A 17,253-nucleotide genomic window follows, 5' to 3' on the forward strand; every position below is an offset into this window, starting at 1 on the left:
CGGGCGTGGCCGCAGGGGGGCGCCACTGAGCGGGGGCGCACGCAGCCCCGGGGACACGGTGCGGGACACGGGGACACGTGTGGGGACAGGGACAGGCCCTGTCCGGAGCGCCGGGAGGACCCACGGTGACACCAGCACCGTGCGGCCGTTGGGCGGCGCCGGCCGAGGGTCCCCACGCGGCCGGCCCAGTGCTCCGCGCCGTGCGGGGGCGGCCCGGCCGCGACCCCCGCGCAGCGCCCGGGGCGAGGCCCCCGCGCCGCCCCGTGCGGGGCGAGGCCGCTGTGCGGTGGCTCTCCGGGGACCGCGCCGAGGATCGCGCGGCCGGTCCCGGCCCTGCCCCTGCCCCCGGCGGTACCGCGGGGCGGAGGGTCCCCGCAGGGACAGAAGGTGCCCCGCGCCGTGGGGCTGCGCCGGGGCTGCTTTAACGTGCCCATGTGCTCGGCGCGGCCTCTCCGGCCCCGGCCCCGCTTAAGGTGGCCCGGGGAAGCGGGCAGGGCCTCCCCCCGCCCACGGTAGGGCCAGTGGCACGGGTACGGGGCTCAGGCCACGGGGGGCACGTCAGTCCCGCGGGGGCAGCCCCCTGACCCCCAGCCCGGGGCCGGGCAGGGGTCACCGCGCTCGAGTCCACCTTAAGGGGGGAGGGCGCTCGGGCAGTGTTTGTACACAGCGCGCACACCCTGCTTCACCCCCTCGCACCCGGTCTGTCCTACCTGCACCCCCGGACCCTTCTCCATCCCACCCCGACTCCGTCGACCCCAGTCCCTCAGTGCCAGGCGGGGGAGCTGCAGCTCTCGTGGGGACACCAGTGCTGCACCGGCAGATGGGAGCAGCTTCCCAGCCCCAAGAACGGGAGACCCTCCCCAGTCCAGCACCCCAAGGCTGAGCAGGTGAACGGGAGGCAGTGACAGCGTGGGGACAGGGCTGGGATTTCCGTTTATTGAGGCGATGCTGTGGGGTGCCCCGGGGGGGCTGCATCAAGGCACGGTGGCACTGGGGGTGTGCGAGGACCCCCGGGGAAGCAACACCACGGTGGTGTGGCAGCAGCAGTTCCCTCAGGCCTTGCCAGGGTCCTCCTTCAGCGTCACCGTCCGGTTGAAGACCATCTGGGGAGAAACAGAGGGTCTGCTCAGAGCCCCATGGTTCCGAGCCCCATGGCTCTGAGCCCCACTGTCCCGGCCCCTGGGCTCACCTTCCCCTCCCTGCTGTCGGGATCCACAGAGAAGTAGCCCAGCCGCTCAAACTGGAACTTGTCGAAGGGTCGGGCAGAGAGGACAGAGCTGTCGACTAGGGCATTGTGCACCACACGCAGGGAGTCCTGGCAGGGGGTACAGCTAAGCCAGCACGCCAACCCCTCTGCCCCCTTCACAGCCCTGCTTTCCCTAATCCCTCTTCCACCCGGGGACACAGCAAGGCTTGCCCCAAGAGGGGTAGGGTGTACACAGAAGTGGGTGCCTCAGACGTGGGCACAGGAAGTCCCAGCTCACCCTGGGCACGTAGCCCCAGCTGCTGCCACTACTCACAGGGTTGAGGTCACTCAGAAAGCCACCAGGCACCTCCGATGGGTCCTCGGGATTTTTGTGCAAAAACCTGCCATGAGACAGAGTCTCATCCCAAAGCTGCCAGACGAGGGGATGTGGTGCCGCTCACGGGACCCCACTGATGCCGAAAATGTTCCCCCCACAAAGGGCTGGGCAGTCTCCAACAGGGCCTGCTGGTGCACAGCCGTGCTGCCACTCCAGCAGCACTGCTCTTGTCCCTGCCCCTGTGGGCAGTCAGGCACTCACAGCCGCTCATAGAGCCGCACTTCACATGCCAGCGGCTCCGACACCCAGTGGATGAAGGCTTTGGGCTTTTCCGCCACATCCGACTTGGTGCAGGTCACCTCCAGCTCAATCACGCGCCCACTGACGTCCTGGGGGAGAGGAGATGAGCTCGGCTGTCAGGACACGGTCAGGCAGCAGCCCCATCCCACAGGACAGGCCTGGGGCCGAACCCCCAGCCTGTCAGCTCAGGGCCACCTTGCTGCCCACTGTATGAGGCACAGGGCTGGCAGGGAGCTGCCACACAGGCAGCCCTCGCCCTCGCTGTGCCCACAGCGCCTGGCACGAGATGACTGTTGCTGCCCTTCACTGCTGGAGCATGGCCACATCCTGACATGCCACAGCCCAGCCTCATGTCACCACTGCCCCAAGCCACCCACCTTGATGACGTTCTGGACAGCAATGACGTAGCCAGCGTGGCGCAGCCCCACCGGCTGCCCGGGAGCCAGGCGCTTGTAGCCCTTGTCTGCCTCCTGCAAGAGAGTTCATGGCTGCAGGAGGGGTCTCAGAAAGGGCAGCAGGTGCCCCCTCCAGCATGTCTCTCTATCCCCACTCCTGCTGTCCCAGGGATCAGTGATCCCAGAGCTGCTTCAACTCCCATGCTGCTGTGCAACACTCCCCAGGGCACAGGCCAGAGTGGGCACCAATGGTTGGACACATCCTGGCCAGGTTGAGGGCAGCATTTCCCCAGCGCCCATCAGAGCTGCTGGCACATTTGGAAGTCACAGTCACGTACTTGACACCTGCCTGTGACCTATGTGTGCAGCACTGGCACCAATTCCAGTGCTGCCAGGCTCCTGCTGCACAAGCCATAGCTCCATGAGCAAGGGCAGAATGGCCCAGCGGGCCTGGCTCACCTCCCTGAAGTCTGTCTCCTCAATGTAGACGGTGGGATGCAAGGGCACTTTGTGAAAACCCCGGCTCTCATCAGCTGGAAAGTTGGGCACAAGGACCTCAAGTGCCTGGGGAGAAAGAGAGGGTGAATGATGATCTTGGGGAACACCACTCCCACTCCAGCCCACAGCAGTCTCACCTTTGGGGCAGGGAAGTTGGTGATGGTGACCTTGAGGGGCTCCAGGACGGCCATGGCACGGGGGGCCTGCTCGTTCAGGACCTCCCGTGCACACGCCTCCAGCAGGTGTGGCTCCATCGTTGCCTGGGCCACTGTCACACCAACCTGAGGGACAGCCTGCTGTCACTAAGCTGGCCAGGGAACGCATCCACCTGCCCTGTCCCACCCCATCCCAGGCACCTACCCGTGCACAGAAGTTGTTGATGGCCTCAGGGGGGAAGCCTCGCCGGCGCAGGGCTGTCAGCGTGAAGAGCCGCGGGTCATCCCAGTCCCTGGGAAAACACAGGTGTGACAACCAGGCATGTCCTGGGCGAGTCCCATCCTGGCTGCTGACCCTGCTCATACCTCACAGCACCCGTCTCCACCAGCCGGATGATCTTCCTCTTGGAGACGACGGTGTAGAGCAGGTTCAGGCGCCCGTACTCCCACTGCACGGGGCAGTAGACATCCAGTGCGTTGCAGAGCCAGAAGTAAGAGGAGCGCCTGCAAGGGAGGTGCAGGCACAGCCCGGCTCAGCCCCACGGATACTGGCAGCTGTCAGGATGCAGCCAGCTGCTCCCAGGTCTGGCTTGTCCCATGTCATGCACAGTGCTCACCTGGCCTGGAACTCTTTGGTGCAGAGGGAGTGCGTGATGTGCTCGATGGAGTCGCAGAGGCAGTGTGTGTAATCGTACGTGGGGTAGATGCACCTGCAAGGCAGACTCAGTCAGCCCAGGGCAGAGCATGGTGCTGCTCCCCTCCCAACACCTCCCCATTCTCAGGAAATCCAGACCCACCAGAGGCACTCCCTACCACTTGTCCCCAGTGCGGTGGTGCGGAGTGAACTTGACACGGTAGGCAACAGGGTCCATCTTCCCATCTTCCATCACCAGTTTCATCCGCAGCGTGGCCTCCCCCTCCCCAAACTTGCCCTTTCGCATGTCCTGCGGAGAGGGGGAAGCTGCCAGCTGAGCCACAGATCCAGACCCACAGGCACACAGCACCTGCCCCAGTCAGGAGTACCTCAAAGAGCAGGAGCGACTCCTCCACAGGCCGGTCCCGCCATGGTGAGGGTGGAGGGTTGTGGCCCTTGATCTCCTCGACCTTCTGATGGCAGACATATGCCTGACCCCTAAGGGGGGGAAACACTGTCACCAGACACGAGTAACCCATCCCCTGGGCAAGGGGGAGCCCCAGCTGTGGCACAGGACATCCACACCATGCTGGCACATCCCTACCACCCCACACGCTCACCTGCGGATGAGCTCCAGGGCCCACGTGTAGAGCTGGTCAAAGTAATCCGATGCGTGGGTCACCTTATAGGGCTGGTAGCCTATGGGGATGGGGGAAATGAAGCAGGTTGGAAGGCCCAGCAGCAGGACTTGCGTGCAGGGATGTCCCTGGCACCTGGAATGATGCTGCCCTCCCCAAGCTGAGCCATACCCAGCCATTCCACCATCTCCCGGATGGCCGTGAAGTACTTCTCCTCCTCCTTCTCCGGGTTGGTGTCGTCGTAGCGCAGGAAGCACACACCACCATTGGCCTGGGGATGAGGGAATGGTGAGCAGCTGCTCCCCAGGGGACCACAGGGACAGGCCAGCAGCCAAACAGTAAGGCAGTGGCCAGGAGGGCTTGGTGCTTTTTACCTTGGCATAGCCAAAGTTGAAATTGATGGCCTTGGCGTGGCCGATGTGCAGGATGCCATTGGGCTCAGGAGGGAACCGTGTCCGCACCTGCAGGGGGAAAGGGGACACCTCTGTCCTTCAGCAGGAGACTTCCCCTTTTTGACAGTAGTGGCACTGACATGAACCCCTGGCAATCCCATGGAGCCCCCCATGCCATGTGGGTGCTGTCCCTGGCCATGCCACGTGTGAGCTGTGTGTCCCCAGCCACCCTGGCAGTGTCACCCACTGCTGGGCTGGGGGACGTGGCCTCACCTGCCCACCCGTGATTGCCAGGTGCTGCTTCAGCAGGGTCATGGTGTTGGGTGTCACCACGTAGCCCTCAGTCTTGTAGTTTTCTCCTGCAGGCAGAGATTGCTCTGGGCTGCAGCACTGCCCAAACTGAGCCCAGCCAGCAGCCGGGGAAAAGGACACAGGACTAAGGCAGTGCCCCGCAGCACAGAGAGCTGGGACCAAGCACAGAGCTGGGGGAGTGGCCCCACACACGGCAGTGGCTCCTCACACTCACCTGGCTTGTGGAACTTGAGGGCTTCTCCCCGCAGCTGCTCCAAAAGTGACTTTGTCTCTGTGCCCACATCACCTGCATGGAGATGGGGCTGAGCAGGGGCCTGACTGCAGCTGCCAGGGCCCAGCTCAGACACAGGCCCCAGCAAGAACTAAAGAGCTGAGCAAGCTGCTCACAGGAGGACAGTCTCTTACCATTCTCCACCACAGCTACCTTCTGCTTCTCCACTGGGGCCAGCCGGGCCTTTGCAGCCTGCAGGGAGCAGCACAGCACCCTGAGTGCCCAGCCCTAGCATGCACCTTCCTCTCCTGGCCCAATATGTTGTCCCCAGTGCTCCCTCAGCCCCATGCCCGTGGTGGCAGCTGAGCCTAAAGCAGCCTGCCTGGACGTTTAGCAGGAAAATACCATCCAAGTACCCAGCCTCTCTTCTCCTCACCTTTGGTTTCTTTTCCAGGTCAGCTTCCGTCTTTGGTCCCAGCAAATGCAGCACCTGGAGAAGTGAGACACCGTCGAGAGTCAAAAAGGCTCCCTGTGCCCCAGGGTCTGGAGATGTCCTGTCCAGCTACCACCCCCCTCACCCTGCCTGCACCTACCCAGGTCAGGCTGTCCCCAGCGCTGGGTCCTCCAGGGAACTGGCTGGTGGGTCCCACACCAGTCACAGCACCCTCAGCACCCCAAGCAGCACCTGACCTGTTGCCATTGCACCCACCTGCAGGTCCACCTCATTCTTGATGGTCTTCCCATCCGCCCACCGCAGCCGGTTCCGAGCCTCCCCTGTGGACAGGGCATCCCGTGGGCAAGGGGCACGGCCCAGCCTGGGGGAGCTTCAGCCAGAGCCGCTGATGCAGAACGGCACAGCCGGCAGCCAGAGGCAGCCTTTGCCCCTGAGCTGTCCCAGCCGCAGGGCACCATGGCCCTGCTCGAGCAGGGGATGTGGCAGGATATCTCCCTACGGGACTGTGGTACAGCAATGCACCAACTGGGGCAGCCCGTGGCAAAGGGCTGTCTCCCAGGATCCAGGGGAGCAGGCAGTGGCACTGGCAGGCAGGCACGGGGACGTGGCAGCCACCAGCACCAGGCAGGTGCTGCCCTGGTGTCCCCACTCACCCATCAGCAGCCCCATGTTGAAGTGGTAGCGCTCAGCCAGCAGCTCCGCTCGGTGCTCGCTGATCACGGCCTCCACCTGGGAGCAGGACAGGGACACCAGGATAAAAGATCCAGGCGGGAGCACAGCACCAGGAGCCAGTCCAGTGTCCCCTGCGCTGTCCTCGCAGCGTCACAGCCTCACTCACCGCCTCCTCGATCTGCTCGGGGGTGATGCAGACCCCCACACCACAGGCTTGCTCGAAGTCCGCTGCATCCAGGGGCTCCAGGGGGTGGCTCCTCACGTACTCCAGAGCAGCTGGGGACAGAGCGGGGATTAGAGCAGAGCCCTCCCCGCTGGGGCCGGGCGGGGGCTGGGGCCGGGCGGTACCGTTGAGCTGCAGGTCCGTGAGGATCTCCCTGCGGGCGATGTAGCCCACGAGGAAGCCGAGGTGCTTCGGGTCCTTGAGGCGGGCGGCCGCGTTGTACAGCAGCGTTCCCGTGGCTTTGTCCAGCGCCGGCCCCAGCGCGCTCCGAGCCTGCCGCCACCCAGGGGAGAGTGAGGGATGAACCCCGGAGAACCGGCGGCACTGGGGTGGGGGGGGGAGGATGTCAAGGGCCGGGGCCGCTCGGCGGGGCTGGGAGGAGGCGGGGCCGGGGGGTCCCGGGAATGACAGTGGGACCAGGTTACCGGCGTGACACCGGAGATCGGGGTGACGGGTCTCGGAGGTGACACCGGGTAACAGGTGTACCAGGTACCGAGGTGCTGAGGTAGCGGGTTCTCGGGGTGTCAGGGTCCCGGGATAACACCGTGGTACCGGGAACCGGGGTGTAGGCCCGCGGCGGGCGCACCTGCAGCACGGCCCGGCGCAGCAGCGCGCTGAGAGCCCCGTTGCGCAGCGTCTCCCGCGCCTTGGCCTCGCTGAGGCCGATGCCGGTGAACAGACCCAGCGCCTCCTCCGCCTCCTCCGCCGCCATGGCCCCCGTGGCCGCCGCCGCCGCCGCCATGCTGCCACCTCCGCCGGTGCCTGCTCGGGGGGCGGGGCGGCGCCCAGCCAATCGGCAGCGAGGGAAGTCGGTCCCGACCAATGGAAGGGGGGAGCCAGCCCCGGCCGGGCCAATGGGCGCGCGGGAGGCGGGCTCAGCCCGCGGGGGGGTTGCATCATTTAAAGAGACCGGTGGCGGAGGCGGCCACGTGGGGGGCGGGGCTGGGGGCGGGGCTGGGGGCGGGGCGTGTGCCCGCCCGGCCGGTTCTGCAGCGCCGGTGTCCCCCGGTGTCCCCGACGGACATGCCCGGGGGCCCGGGGCGTGGCGGGGATCGCGGTGGCTGCCCCAGCCCGGTCTGTACGGGGCCAAGCCGGCCCGGTGTCCTCGGCTCCCTCGGACCGTGCGTGGTCCCTTGTCCCCGCCAGCCCAGTGTCCCTTGGCTTCCTATTCCCGTGTCCCCCAGCTGCCCCTGTACATCCCTCAGCCCGGTGTCCCCAGACTCCCCCAGACCGATGTACCCTTGGCAGCCCCACCCTAGCCCAGTGTCCTCCTGCTCCCCCAGTCTCATATCCTCTCCAGCCTGGTGTCCCCAGCTCTTCCCTGTGCCCTGCCAGCTCCCCCAGCCTGGTATCGCCGGGCTAATTCCAGCCCCGTGCCCCATCCATCCCGATGTCCTCCCCAGCCCAGTGTCCCCCCCAATCCCGTGTGCTCCCCCAGCCCTGTGCAACCCCCAGCCCAGCCAAGCGTTCCCCTGTATCCCGGCCCCAGCAGCAGCAGAGACCCGAGCGGTTGGGGAAGGGAGTTTATTGGAAACACCGGCTGGGAGGAGGCACCGGCAGGTCCTGCCAGCCGGAACCACTGGATAGAAGAAGGTCCCACACCACGGAGGGGACAGAGCCATTGGCCGGCCCCGGCACAGAGCTACAGCTCCGTCCTGGTGTCTGTCCTCTCAGCGGCTGCCTGCTCCCTGCCCGAGGCTGGCAGTGGCTTCAAGCTGTAGCGGGCACTGACGTTGGTCCCTGATATGCTCCTGTACTCGCCCATTTCCGTCCGAACGGCCTCGTTCTGGGTGATGGTGAGCAGGACCGGGACAGAGAGTGTCACCTCCTTCCGCAGGACCTGGATGCTGAGCGCTGTGCGTGGGGGGATCTTGGCCGGCAGCTGCACCTCCACGCGCTGCCGGCGGGTGCTGGACTCGCTGCGCCCTTTCTGCACCGTGAAGATATTGGAGGCTTCCACAGTCAGCGTGAAGGAGAGCCCGGCTTTGAGGCTGGTGGCATTGCTGAAGTGGAAGCTCTGCCAGAGCGTGGTGCCGTACTCCCGGCTGCTGCTGGCTGCCAGCGCCTGCTCCGACTCGGTCTCGTTCACCCCCTCGATCTCATCCACCAGCACCTCCCGCTCCTCCTCCACTCGCTTCTTCTCCCAAAGAAGACGTGCGGATACCAGGGGCTTCCCGGGCCGCAGTGGGCGCAGGTGGGACAGCCGAGCCTGGAAGTTCAGCTCCAGTTTGTAGTCGGCAAGGTGCTCCCCGGGCCATGCCAGGCAGTGCCAGCCGCCCCGGCCTGGGGTTCTGGTAGAGCAGCCAGACACCTCGCTGCACCACGTGGGAGGCCACCCGGTCGTTGAAGTACCCATATGCCAAGTTGGTCTCCTCTGTCACCACCTTGAAGGCGCCTTGGAAGTTGGGGTGCTCGTAGAGGGTGATCTGTGGCTCGCCCAGGTCGTGGTGAACGAGGCGCAGTGCCGAGAAGCTGTTGGGCCTCTCCACAGAGGGGTACTCGCCCTCCTCAAAGGCGTGCGGCTCCCCTTCGTATTTAGCCTCTGTGTAGGCAATCCAGGGCTGCCCCACTACTTTCAGGGAGGCGATGCAGTTCCCAAAATCCAGCTCATGCAGGTCAGGCACATCGCAGGTGAACTCCCGGCTCAGCCCCTCGAAGTTGGCACACTCGTAAACCGTGATCCGGTTCATGGTGCTGCGGGCACCTGCCCTGCGAGGGCACAACGCAGGTCGACTCCCCTCCTGTGGGGTCACGTGGGTGCTACAGGAGACCCGTGGGGAAAGCCCAGCCAGCAAAAGGAACCCCTGGCACCCCTTTATCCCCTGTCCTTTGCCCACCTCTGCCTGGTCCTGGTGCTCTCACCGTCTGTGCCAGCAGCACCCTGCAGCTGTGCCTTTTAGGAAGGGGTGGCGGGACCAGGGCGTGCTGCAGCACGAAGCGCAGGCGATGACGGTGCTCGCCCCCACATCCCACGCCCAACCCTGTCCCCACTCCAGTGTTGGGGAGCCAACCAGGCCCCGCACGCCGGTAGGTGCACTGGGATGCCAGTCAGTCCCGCCAACCAGCCCTGCCGGAAAGTCCTGCTGAGCCCTGGGCATGTGGCGCTCCAGCGCTAAGGAGTCACCGCCAATTATCAGTGATGCTTCCGCCCTGCCCGCACTAATTATGGTGTGCATTGCCGGTGGGGCAGGAACTGCCGGCTCGCCCCAGTGGGGTGAGAGGGTACTGTGGTGGGGTGAGCCAGCACCCCGAAACAAGAGCCTCTGGCACCATGGTGCTCCCAGGCACTGGACATGGACAGCTGACATGGCACTGCTGCTCCAGCCCTGTGCCCGAGGATGGCTGGGACAGGTGGGGACACTTTTTCCCCCTTGTCCCTTCATGGGCGGGACAGCCGCACACCTTGGGGTGGCTGGAGGTGGGACACTGGGTATGGCAGGACACTGACACCCAGCCAGGGCACAGGGATGGCTGTCAGCTGCTCCAAGCACAGCATGCCAGTGGTTTCTTTGGGGCTCCATGCGGGTCTCACGGCACAGACTGGAACTGGCTTCCCTGGGATCTGCGGGTGTGAGGCATAGGGCACGTGCACCCCGCTGGCTGGCAACCCACTGGGACAGGGCTTAGGCAGCTCAAGGGATCTGGGGCAGATTGAGCCTTTGACTTCTCCTGGCTACATGCCCAGGCCCACGAGCTGCCTCCTCCCCTTGTCCATGCAGCCCTCCCCAGCCCAGGGCTGTTCCCATGGCACAGGGCAGGGAGCGGGGAGCCCCGAAGCTGACACGAGTATCTCCCGATGGCATACAGCTGAATCCTGACCCACCCCTGGTGACAGTCAAGACCCCCAAAGCCTCTGGACTGAAATCTGCCCCTTGGGGCTGATAAGCAGGGCCAGCCCTGGCTGCATGGAATGCTCCAGTCCCACACGTGAACTTGGGTTTGGTACAGCCTGCAGGCACCCACATCTTGTGGCGAAGGAGGATGGCGATCCCGCTGCTCCAGCAGCCTGTCCCCCCCCAAATCACCCCAAGAGAGGAAGCCAGGTGTCCTTGAAACCTGTCCCCTAAAGGCCATTGCCACCCCACATCTCACCACCCAGCTGCCCACTGCCAGAGCCCCTCTTCCCCTGCCTGCAGTGCCAGGGCTGCCAGGGTCTCCCAGTTTATTGCCAGATGTCGGGGCGGTTGGGGTTACACCAGACAAACGCTACGGGAAGCAGTTAGTGAATGGGGGGACTGTGAGGGCCGTGAGCAGGGGCCAGGGAAGGGCTGTCCCACTCGCTCCCGCGGCCTCCCTGCCAGCCCCCCGGGCTGCCACGCTCCCCCTGCGCCGGGGACCCCTCCTGCGCCCCGCAGCTGCCCTGGCTCCGCGGCCCCTGGCTCCCCCCACCTCGCTGTGTTCTCCCCCCTGCAGCGAGGCCGGCAGCCGGGGCGGCGCGGGGGGCACGGGGCAGCGTGGGTGGGAGGCAGTGCTGGCATTATTGCTATGGCGGGCGGGAGCAGCGCGACCCTCCCCATGCTCAGATCACAGTCTCGAAGAGCGTCGCCTTCTCCTTGGGGGGCTCTGGGGCCAGCAGCTTGGCTTCTGCCTCGGGCGTCAGGTACTCCAGGTGGTGTTGGCCCCAGATCGGAGTGGTCAGGAGCTGCCAGCGCTGCGGGGACGCTGTGTCAGCACCTGAGGTGGCAGCACGGGGGCTGCCTGGACCCAGTTCGGTGAATCCCCCAGAGTGCACAGGGAGGGAACTGAGATGGGGGAAGGGGTAGCTATTGGATGGGGATGGAGGTCAGACTAGGTCAGGGAGGGGATTGAAATGGGATTGAGAAAGGGACAGAGATTGCATAGGGACATGAGGCAGTGACAGGATTAAGAAGTGATGTCAGCAAGGATGGGGTTTGGGTGAGGTTGGGAGTGAGACAGTGATGGGGATAGGAATCTGATGGGAGTGAGAACAATGAGGATAGGAACAGAACTTGGATAGGGGTGATCCTAGGATGGGAAAGGGATTAAATGGGATTGAGAGAGAGACAGGGATTGCATGGGGACAAGACTGAGACAGGGATGGGGAAGTAAACAGAATTTGGGTGGGAGTAAAGAGGGACAGGGACAGAGATGGGATTTGCACAGGGATGGGACTAAGATGGTGATGTAAGCATAGGTGGGATTCAGGTGAGGTTGGGAGTGAAACAGTGATGGGGACAGGGATGGAATTTTGATGGGAATGAGGCAGTGATGGGGACAGGCACAGGATCTGGATGAGAATGAGACAGTGATGAGGACAGGGAAGGCATCTAGCTGTGGATGGGACTGAGATAGAAATGTGGACAGCGCTAGGATTTGAACAGGGCTGGGACTGGGATGGGGACAGGACTGAGAAGGGGACAGGGTTGGCCAGGGTGGGGAGAGAGGCAGGAGGGTCCCCACTCCACCGCCCTCACCTCGCGCAAGGAGCCTTTGCAGCGCAGGAGCTTGTAGATGACGGTGCAGGGGATGCAGAGCATGGAGGAGAGTGCCAGGACCCAGCCGATGGCTTCCCCCCACCACGGGTACACGTACGTCTTGTTGTAGGTCAGTGGCTTGTAGTTCACCACGTGGAACAGAAAGACGCCCTGGGTGGGGAGTGGGGGTGAGCTCCCGCGGGGCAGGGGGCTGGCGGTCCCTGCCCCCCACGCGTGTCACTCCGCGGCCCCCCGCGTGCGGTCGCGCCCCATGGCCTCGACACGCGTGTGCCCAGAGCAGCCGCCGGGGGGCGCTCCGTGCCCGCGGCACAGCCCGGGGCAGCGGCACACCCGTGTCCCCACGCGTGTCCCCACGCACGTCCCCACACACTGTGCCCTCCTTGCTCACCACGCAGACCAGAGGCGTCACCACAGCCCAGCACCACTTCATGACGGGCAGGGGCCGGTAGCCGATCATACGGGCCACGTCGTCCATGAAGCGGTCAGCACCTGCAGGGAGGAGGGCATCAGCTGGGCTCTGTGGGGCACCCGTGTCCCCTCGTGTCCCCTCCCCACCGTGCACCCTTGGCCTCACCATAGACCCAGGCAATGACCACGCACTCCCAGAAAGCCTGCCACAGCAGTGTGATCCCACTGGCCGAGTAGTTGTCAAAGAGCTGGAACACGTACATGCCACCCTGCCGGGAAGGCGCCCGTGTCACTGGTCCTGTGCCAGCTGCCTGCACATCTCCACACTGGTGCTGGCACAGCCTTGCCAGCACCGGTGCCCCACCCTGCATGGACATCCTGCGCTGCCATGGGCACCCTGCTCCCAAAGCACCTCCACACTGTGGGCAGCTCCACTGCTGGGGGAGCAGCAGCCCCAGGGAGCTCCCACCCGACACTGGGACCCCATGAGAGGTGATGCTCCGGGAGCAGGTGCAGGTGCCCAGTGTGGGGCAGGCTGGGCAGTATCCCCGCCATGTCCCCCACCTGTGTGACCATGGAGAGATCAATGAGGCAGCAGACGATGCAGCAGAGTGCAGCAGTGAGCTCACGGCGCAGCGAGCCAGCCCCTGGCTGGGGGAACAGGTCCAGGATGCCCGTGATGAAACCCTCCACGCCGACAAACTGTGGCAGAAAGCAGGGCTCAGTGGGGGCGTGCCACCCATCCTCTCCCTGTCCCCATCTCCCTGCCCACCACAGCACCTGGCTGTCCAGCCCCAGCACAAGGAGCATGATGAAGAAGAGCGTGGCCCACAGCGGGGACAAGGGCATCAGCGTCACAGCTTTGGGGTAGGCGATGAAAGCCAGCCCGGGACCTGTGGGAGAGCAGTATCAGGGGTGCCACTCAAGGGGTGATGCAGGGGACACAGTGCCAGTCGGCATCTGCCGCCCGGCACTCACCAGACTCGGCCACCTTGGAGATGTCCACGCCTTGCTCAGAGGCCATGAAGCCAAGCACGGAGAAGACGACGAAGCCGGCAAAGAAGCTGGTGAGGCTGTTGATCACGGCCAGGATGTAGGCATCCCTGTGGGCAGAGTGGGTCAGGAGATGCCAGGGGGCTCCAGGGCTCACACCAGGGGGGCAGTGGGACACACAGCAGGGGACTGCGTGCAGCTGGCACAGCCCTACCTGTAGCAGTTGTTGTGGAAGCGGTTGTAGCTGCCCAGCGCGGTCAGGGCACCCAGCCCAATGGCGTAGGAGAAGAAGACTTGGGTGCCGGCATCAATCCAGACCTGGGGCATGAGGGAGGTTGTAGGGGGATGATGAGGGTGCCAGGGGAGTCCAGCACCCAACCTCCTCCTGTCCTCCCCACTGCCCTCACCTGTGCCTCAACCAGCTTGGTCCAGTCGGGTTTCAGATAGTAGACAATGCCACCTAGCGCGCCAGGCAGTGTTACCCCATGGACCAGCAGCAGGATGAGGACCACATATGGGAAGAGTGCCGTGAAGTAGACAATCTGCAGAGCAGTGGGTGCCCGTGAGACCCCCGGGGCCAGGGCTCTCCACAATGTGCCACAGGTGTCCCAATGGGACTAAAGCTTGGGAATGTCCCCAGTGACTGGTGGCACCTCCTGGACACACATGGGACAGGGACCTTGCACTCCCGTGGGCTGTGGCACAGGAGGGCCAGAGCCAGCAGTGCTGTGTGCTGCAGTCCCACTCCCCCATGCCAGTGGCCTTGATGAGTGTCCTGCCCCTGCCAGTGTTACCTTCCCAGTCGACTTTACACCCTTCCAGATGCAGAAGTAGACGACGATCCAAGTGGTGACCAAGCAGAGGATCATCTGCCAGTTCATCTCCCCTGGCTCGTCAATGCCCCCAGAGAGCCGCAGCACTTTGTTCCTGCAGAGCAGGGCTATCTGAGCGCCGGTGCAACACCCCTGGCCCCAGGCAACACCCTCCTGGTTCCCACACTCACTCCCAAAACTCAATGACGGGTGAGCGTTTGTTGGTCATGTCGGCACAGCTGAAGTTGGAGGTCCAAGTGCTGGCAGTGGCATTAGTGCTGACATTGTAGCAGAGGTCCAGGTTGAAGAGCTCTGTGCACTGGTCCGTGTTCCAGGAGTGGCCACAGGTGGCCCAGGGCAGGGTGTCCGTCAGTGAGTGCACCAGATAGAAGAGCCCCCACACCAGAATCATGATGTAGTAGGAGTTGCAAAAGAAGACGATCACCATAGAGGCGATGCCTAAACCTGCAGCACGGGGAGATCGAAGCCCGCAGGCAGCTGTGGACACCTGGCACCCGGCACGGGGTGGGATGTGGGGTGCTGGCAGGGATGGGGAAGGACAGAGGAGAGCTGATGGGGGACAGGACAGGGGGAGCTGGCAGCCCCGGGCAGGACAGCAGGGAGCTGGCGGAAATAGGACAGGGGGAGCTGGCAAGCCCGGGCAGGACAGGATGGGGTGGGGACAGCCGGCAGAATGGCACAGGACCAGGGGAGAGCCGGCAGGATACTGCTGAGGTGGGGACCCGATAGCCCCTGGGATCCAGCAGCATGCAGGCAGGGAGCCACAGGGGCAGGCAAGGAGGCAGGGAAGTGCAGGGTGCCATGGGGCACAGGTGCAGGCAGCTGCCACCCTTGGCTGGGGCGCAGGGCGGCAGTGGGACACGGGCAAGGTGCAGGGGAGCAGGCAGGGCGTGGGCAGGGTGCCGCCGGCCCCAGCAGGCTGCAGGCAGTCAAGGCACAGTCAGGGTGCAGGCAGGGTGCCGGGGGCCCCGGGCAGGGTGCAGGGGCCGCAGGCAGGGTGCAGGCAGGGCACAGGCAGAGTGCGGGCGGGTGTGGCATTACCCGTGAAGAGGGGGGCGATGTTCCAGGCAGCGATGCCCCCCTGCTTCATGAACTGCCCCAGAGCCACCTCCAAGAAGAAGATGGGAATGCCGCCCACGAAGACGATGAGCAGGTAGGGGATGAGGAAGACACCTGGGGCCGGGAGCAGGGGGCCGGCTCAGCCGCCACCGGCCCCCCGGTCCCCCCTTTCACTCCCCCCCTTCCCCGCGCCGCCCGCCCGGGCGCAGCGAATGGCGAAGGCGCCTCCGCGCCCTCCCCTCGCCGCGATGTAGGTCAGCACGGGCAGGTGGCGGGGGGCTCCCACGGCCCCCAGCCCCGTGAGTGACACTGAACACCCGCGGGGTGGCCCGCGAGCCCCTCGGAGGTGCAGGGCGAGCCGGCCCAGCGTGGGGTGACCCCCACGCACACACTCCGCCGTGGGAAGGGGGTGCCCCCCGCGCCCCGGGGCGCACCCCCGCGGCGTGGGGTGAGCGCGGGGCTCACCTCCGCCGTTCTTGTAGCACAGGTAGGGGAAGCGCCAGACGTTGCCCAGCCCCACGGCGAAGCCCACGCAGGACATGATGAAATCCATCTGCCGGGTCCATGTCTCCCGTTCGGGGGCGGCCTCTTTGGGGGGACCGGGGGGTCGCACCAGCGGTGCCGTCACCGTCCGCTCCTCGCCCGCCGCGGGGGGCTCGGCGCCCTCCGCCCCGCCGGGGCCCTCTGCCGAGACCGGGGGGGTGGGGGGATACCCACGCCGCCGTCACGCGCGCCCGTGGGGGTGGCTGGGGGGGAAGCACTTCCCCCGCGCGCCCCTCTCCGCGCGTAGGGGCGTGACGTCAGATGTCAGGCCGGCGCGTGACGTCACAATGCAGAGCGGTGACTCACCCCGCGGCGGCGGGAGGGGGCGCGCCGCGGTCGCGCGTGGCCGTGGGCCCCCCTCTCTCCCCCTCCCCAAGCTCATTCCTCCCCGGCGCTCCCCGCTTACCGGAGCCCGCGGGGGCCGCGGGAGCCGCGGCGGTGGCGGCGGCAGCGGCGTCGCGTCGCGGGGCGTCGGGCGGCTGCGGGGCGGCCGTGTCGGTGGGGACGGGGGCATGTCGCGGGGGCCGGGGAGCGGGGGCGGGTCGGGGGCGGCTCCGTGGCCGAGGGGGCTCAGAAGCAATCCACGAAGCACTTGAAGGTGAGTCGGAAGAACCTCATTGAGGGCGGCGGGGCGCGGCGGGGCGGGCCGGGCCGGGCGGGCGGCTCAGAGCCGGGCTGCGGGGCCGGCGCCGCGCGGCCGCTCCGGGGCTCTCTGCGCCGCGGCACCGGGCGGCGGCGGAGGCAGCGACCGGCCGCACCGCCCCCCGAGCCCCATTGGTCGCGCCAACCGCCCGCGGCTTGACGGGACTTGCAGTCCCGACGCTCTGGCACCGGCACGGGGGCGAGGCGGGGGGCGCCGGCGGACAGGGCACAGCCGGGTGGACACCGGGCACTAGGGACAGCGACGGACAGAGTGGCAACGGGGGACAGCGGGCACTAGGGACGGCGGGAAACAGCGGGGAGCGGGGCGCTAGGGACAGCAGGCAATAAGGCACACCAGGGGACGCCGGGGAGGGGGGCACGAGGGACAGCACGCAACAAGACACAGTGCAGGGAAGAACAGGGGACAGAGCACTCCAGTATACACCAGGCACTGGACCAACAGGACTAGCAAGTCCCGCTACACCAGCACCAGGGCACAGCAGGGGACACCAAGCACTAAGGCGGCAAGATCGCACCAGGGGACACCAGACAACAGGGTGCAGTCAGCGGCAGGGAGGCAGCAGGCACCAGAAGACACTGTGTCACTCCCCTGCTGTAGAGTGCAGCCAGCACTGGGGGGCACCAAGAAGCACTGGTCCCTGGGGGACATTAGGGGATCACGACCACCAAGTCACACGAGGGGATATAGAGCACAAGGGCACCTGGAGCTGCAGGGTGCTGGGAGTGTCAACAGCACACAGGGGAGATCCTGCCGTGGGGGAAGAGGCGGGGGGGAGGGGGCCTTGCCAGGGACCAGAGGTCCCAGGGGACAGCAGGCAGCAGAGGCAAGTGGAATTCAGTGAGTTTAATGAGCGCAGGACAAACCCCGACCTCCCCCCGTCCCCCCCCCCC

General features: G+C 65.8%; 3 protein-coding genes across 3 annotated transcripts; all 3 read right to left on the minus strand.

The window, feature by feature from the left end:
* Nucleotides 1-905: 905 nt before the first annotated feature.
* Nucleotides 906-7,149, minus strand: QARS1 (glutaminyl-tRNA synthetase 1). The gene is made up of 24 exons (XM_050312671.1): nucleotides 6,994-7,149; nucleotides 6,533-6,680; nucleotides 6,351-6,460; nucleotides 6,166-6,241; nucleotides 5,768-5,832; nucleotides 5,495-5,548; nucleotides 5,253-5,310; nucleotides 5,062-5,133; nucleotides 4,809-4,894; nucleotides 4,518-4,604; nucleotides 4,315-4,414; nucleotides 4,126-4,204; nucleotides 3,895-4,003; nucleotides 3,685-3,815; nucleotides 3,489-3,581; nucleotides 3,238-3,375; nucleotides 3,077-3,164; nucleotides 2,854-2,997; nucleotides 2,678-2,782; nucleotides 2,201-2,293; nucleotides 1,785-1,912; nucleotides 1,521-1,587; nucleotides 1,190-1,315; nucleotides 906-1,103 (listed from the first exon to the last, which is right to left on the minus strand). Exons 1-24 carry the CDS (start codon nucleotides 7,147-7,149, stop codon nucleotides 1,053-1,055), a joined length of 2,364 nt encoding a protein of 787 aa, XP_050168628.1. The 3' UTR covers nucleotides 906-1,052.
* Nucleotides 7,150-7,917: 768 nt separating this feature from the next.
* On the minus strand, nucleotides 7,918-10,355 carry LOC126638641 (epidermal differentiation-specific protein-like). The gene is given in 2 exon segments (XM_050312673.1): nucleotides 7,918-8,694; nucleotides 8,696-10,355. Coding segments are annotated over 2 exon segments (1,047 nt in total). The 5' UTR covers nucleotides 9,098-10,355; the 3' UTR covers nucleotides 7,918-8,049.
* A 197-nt stretch (nucleotides 10,356-10,552) lies between these two features.
* SLC6A8 (solute carrier family 6 member 8) lies at nucleotides 10,553-15,840 on the minus strand. The gene is made up of 13 exons (XM_050312672.1): nucleotides 15,622-15,840; nucleotides 15,139-15,270; nucleotides 14,268-14,541; nucleotides 14,059-14,191; nucleotides 13,672-13,806; nucleotides 13,479-13,582; nucleotides 13,250-13,374; nucleotides 13,052-13,164; nucleotides 12,836-12,973; nucleotides 12,438-12,540; nucleotides 12,252-12,352; nucleotides 11,843-12,013; nucleotides 10,553-11,058 (listed from the first exon to the last, which is right to left on the minus strand). Exons 1-13 carry the CDS (start codon nucleotides 15,707-15,709, stop codon nucleotides 10,927-10,929), a joined length of 1,749 nt encoding a protein of 582 aa, XP_050168629.1. The 5' UTR covers nucleotides 15,710-15,840; the 3' UTR covers nucleotides 10,553-10,926.
* Nucleotides 15,841-17,253: the final 1,413 nt, after the last annotated feature.

The sequence above is a fragment of the Myiozetetes cayanensis genome, unplaced genomic scaffold (assembly GCF_022539395.1).
Source record: "Myiozetetes cayanensis isolate MyiCay16 unplaced genomic scaffold, myiCay2020 scf18, whole genome shotgun sequence".
In the NCBI taxonomy this organism is placed as follows: domain Eukaryota; kingdom Metazoa; phylum Chordata; class Aves; order Passeriformes; family Tyrannidae; genus Myiozetetes; species Myiozetetes cayanensis.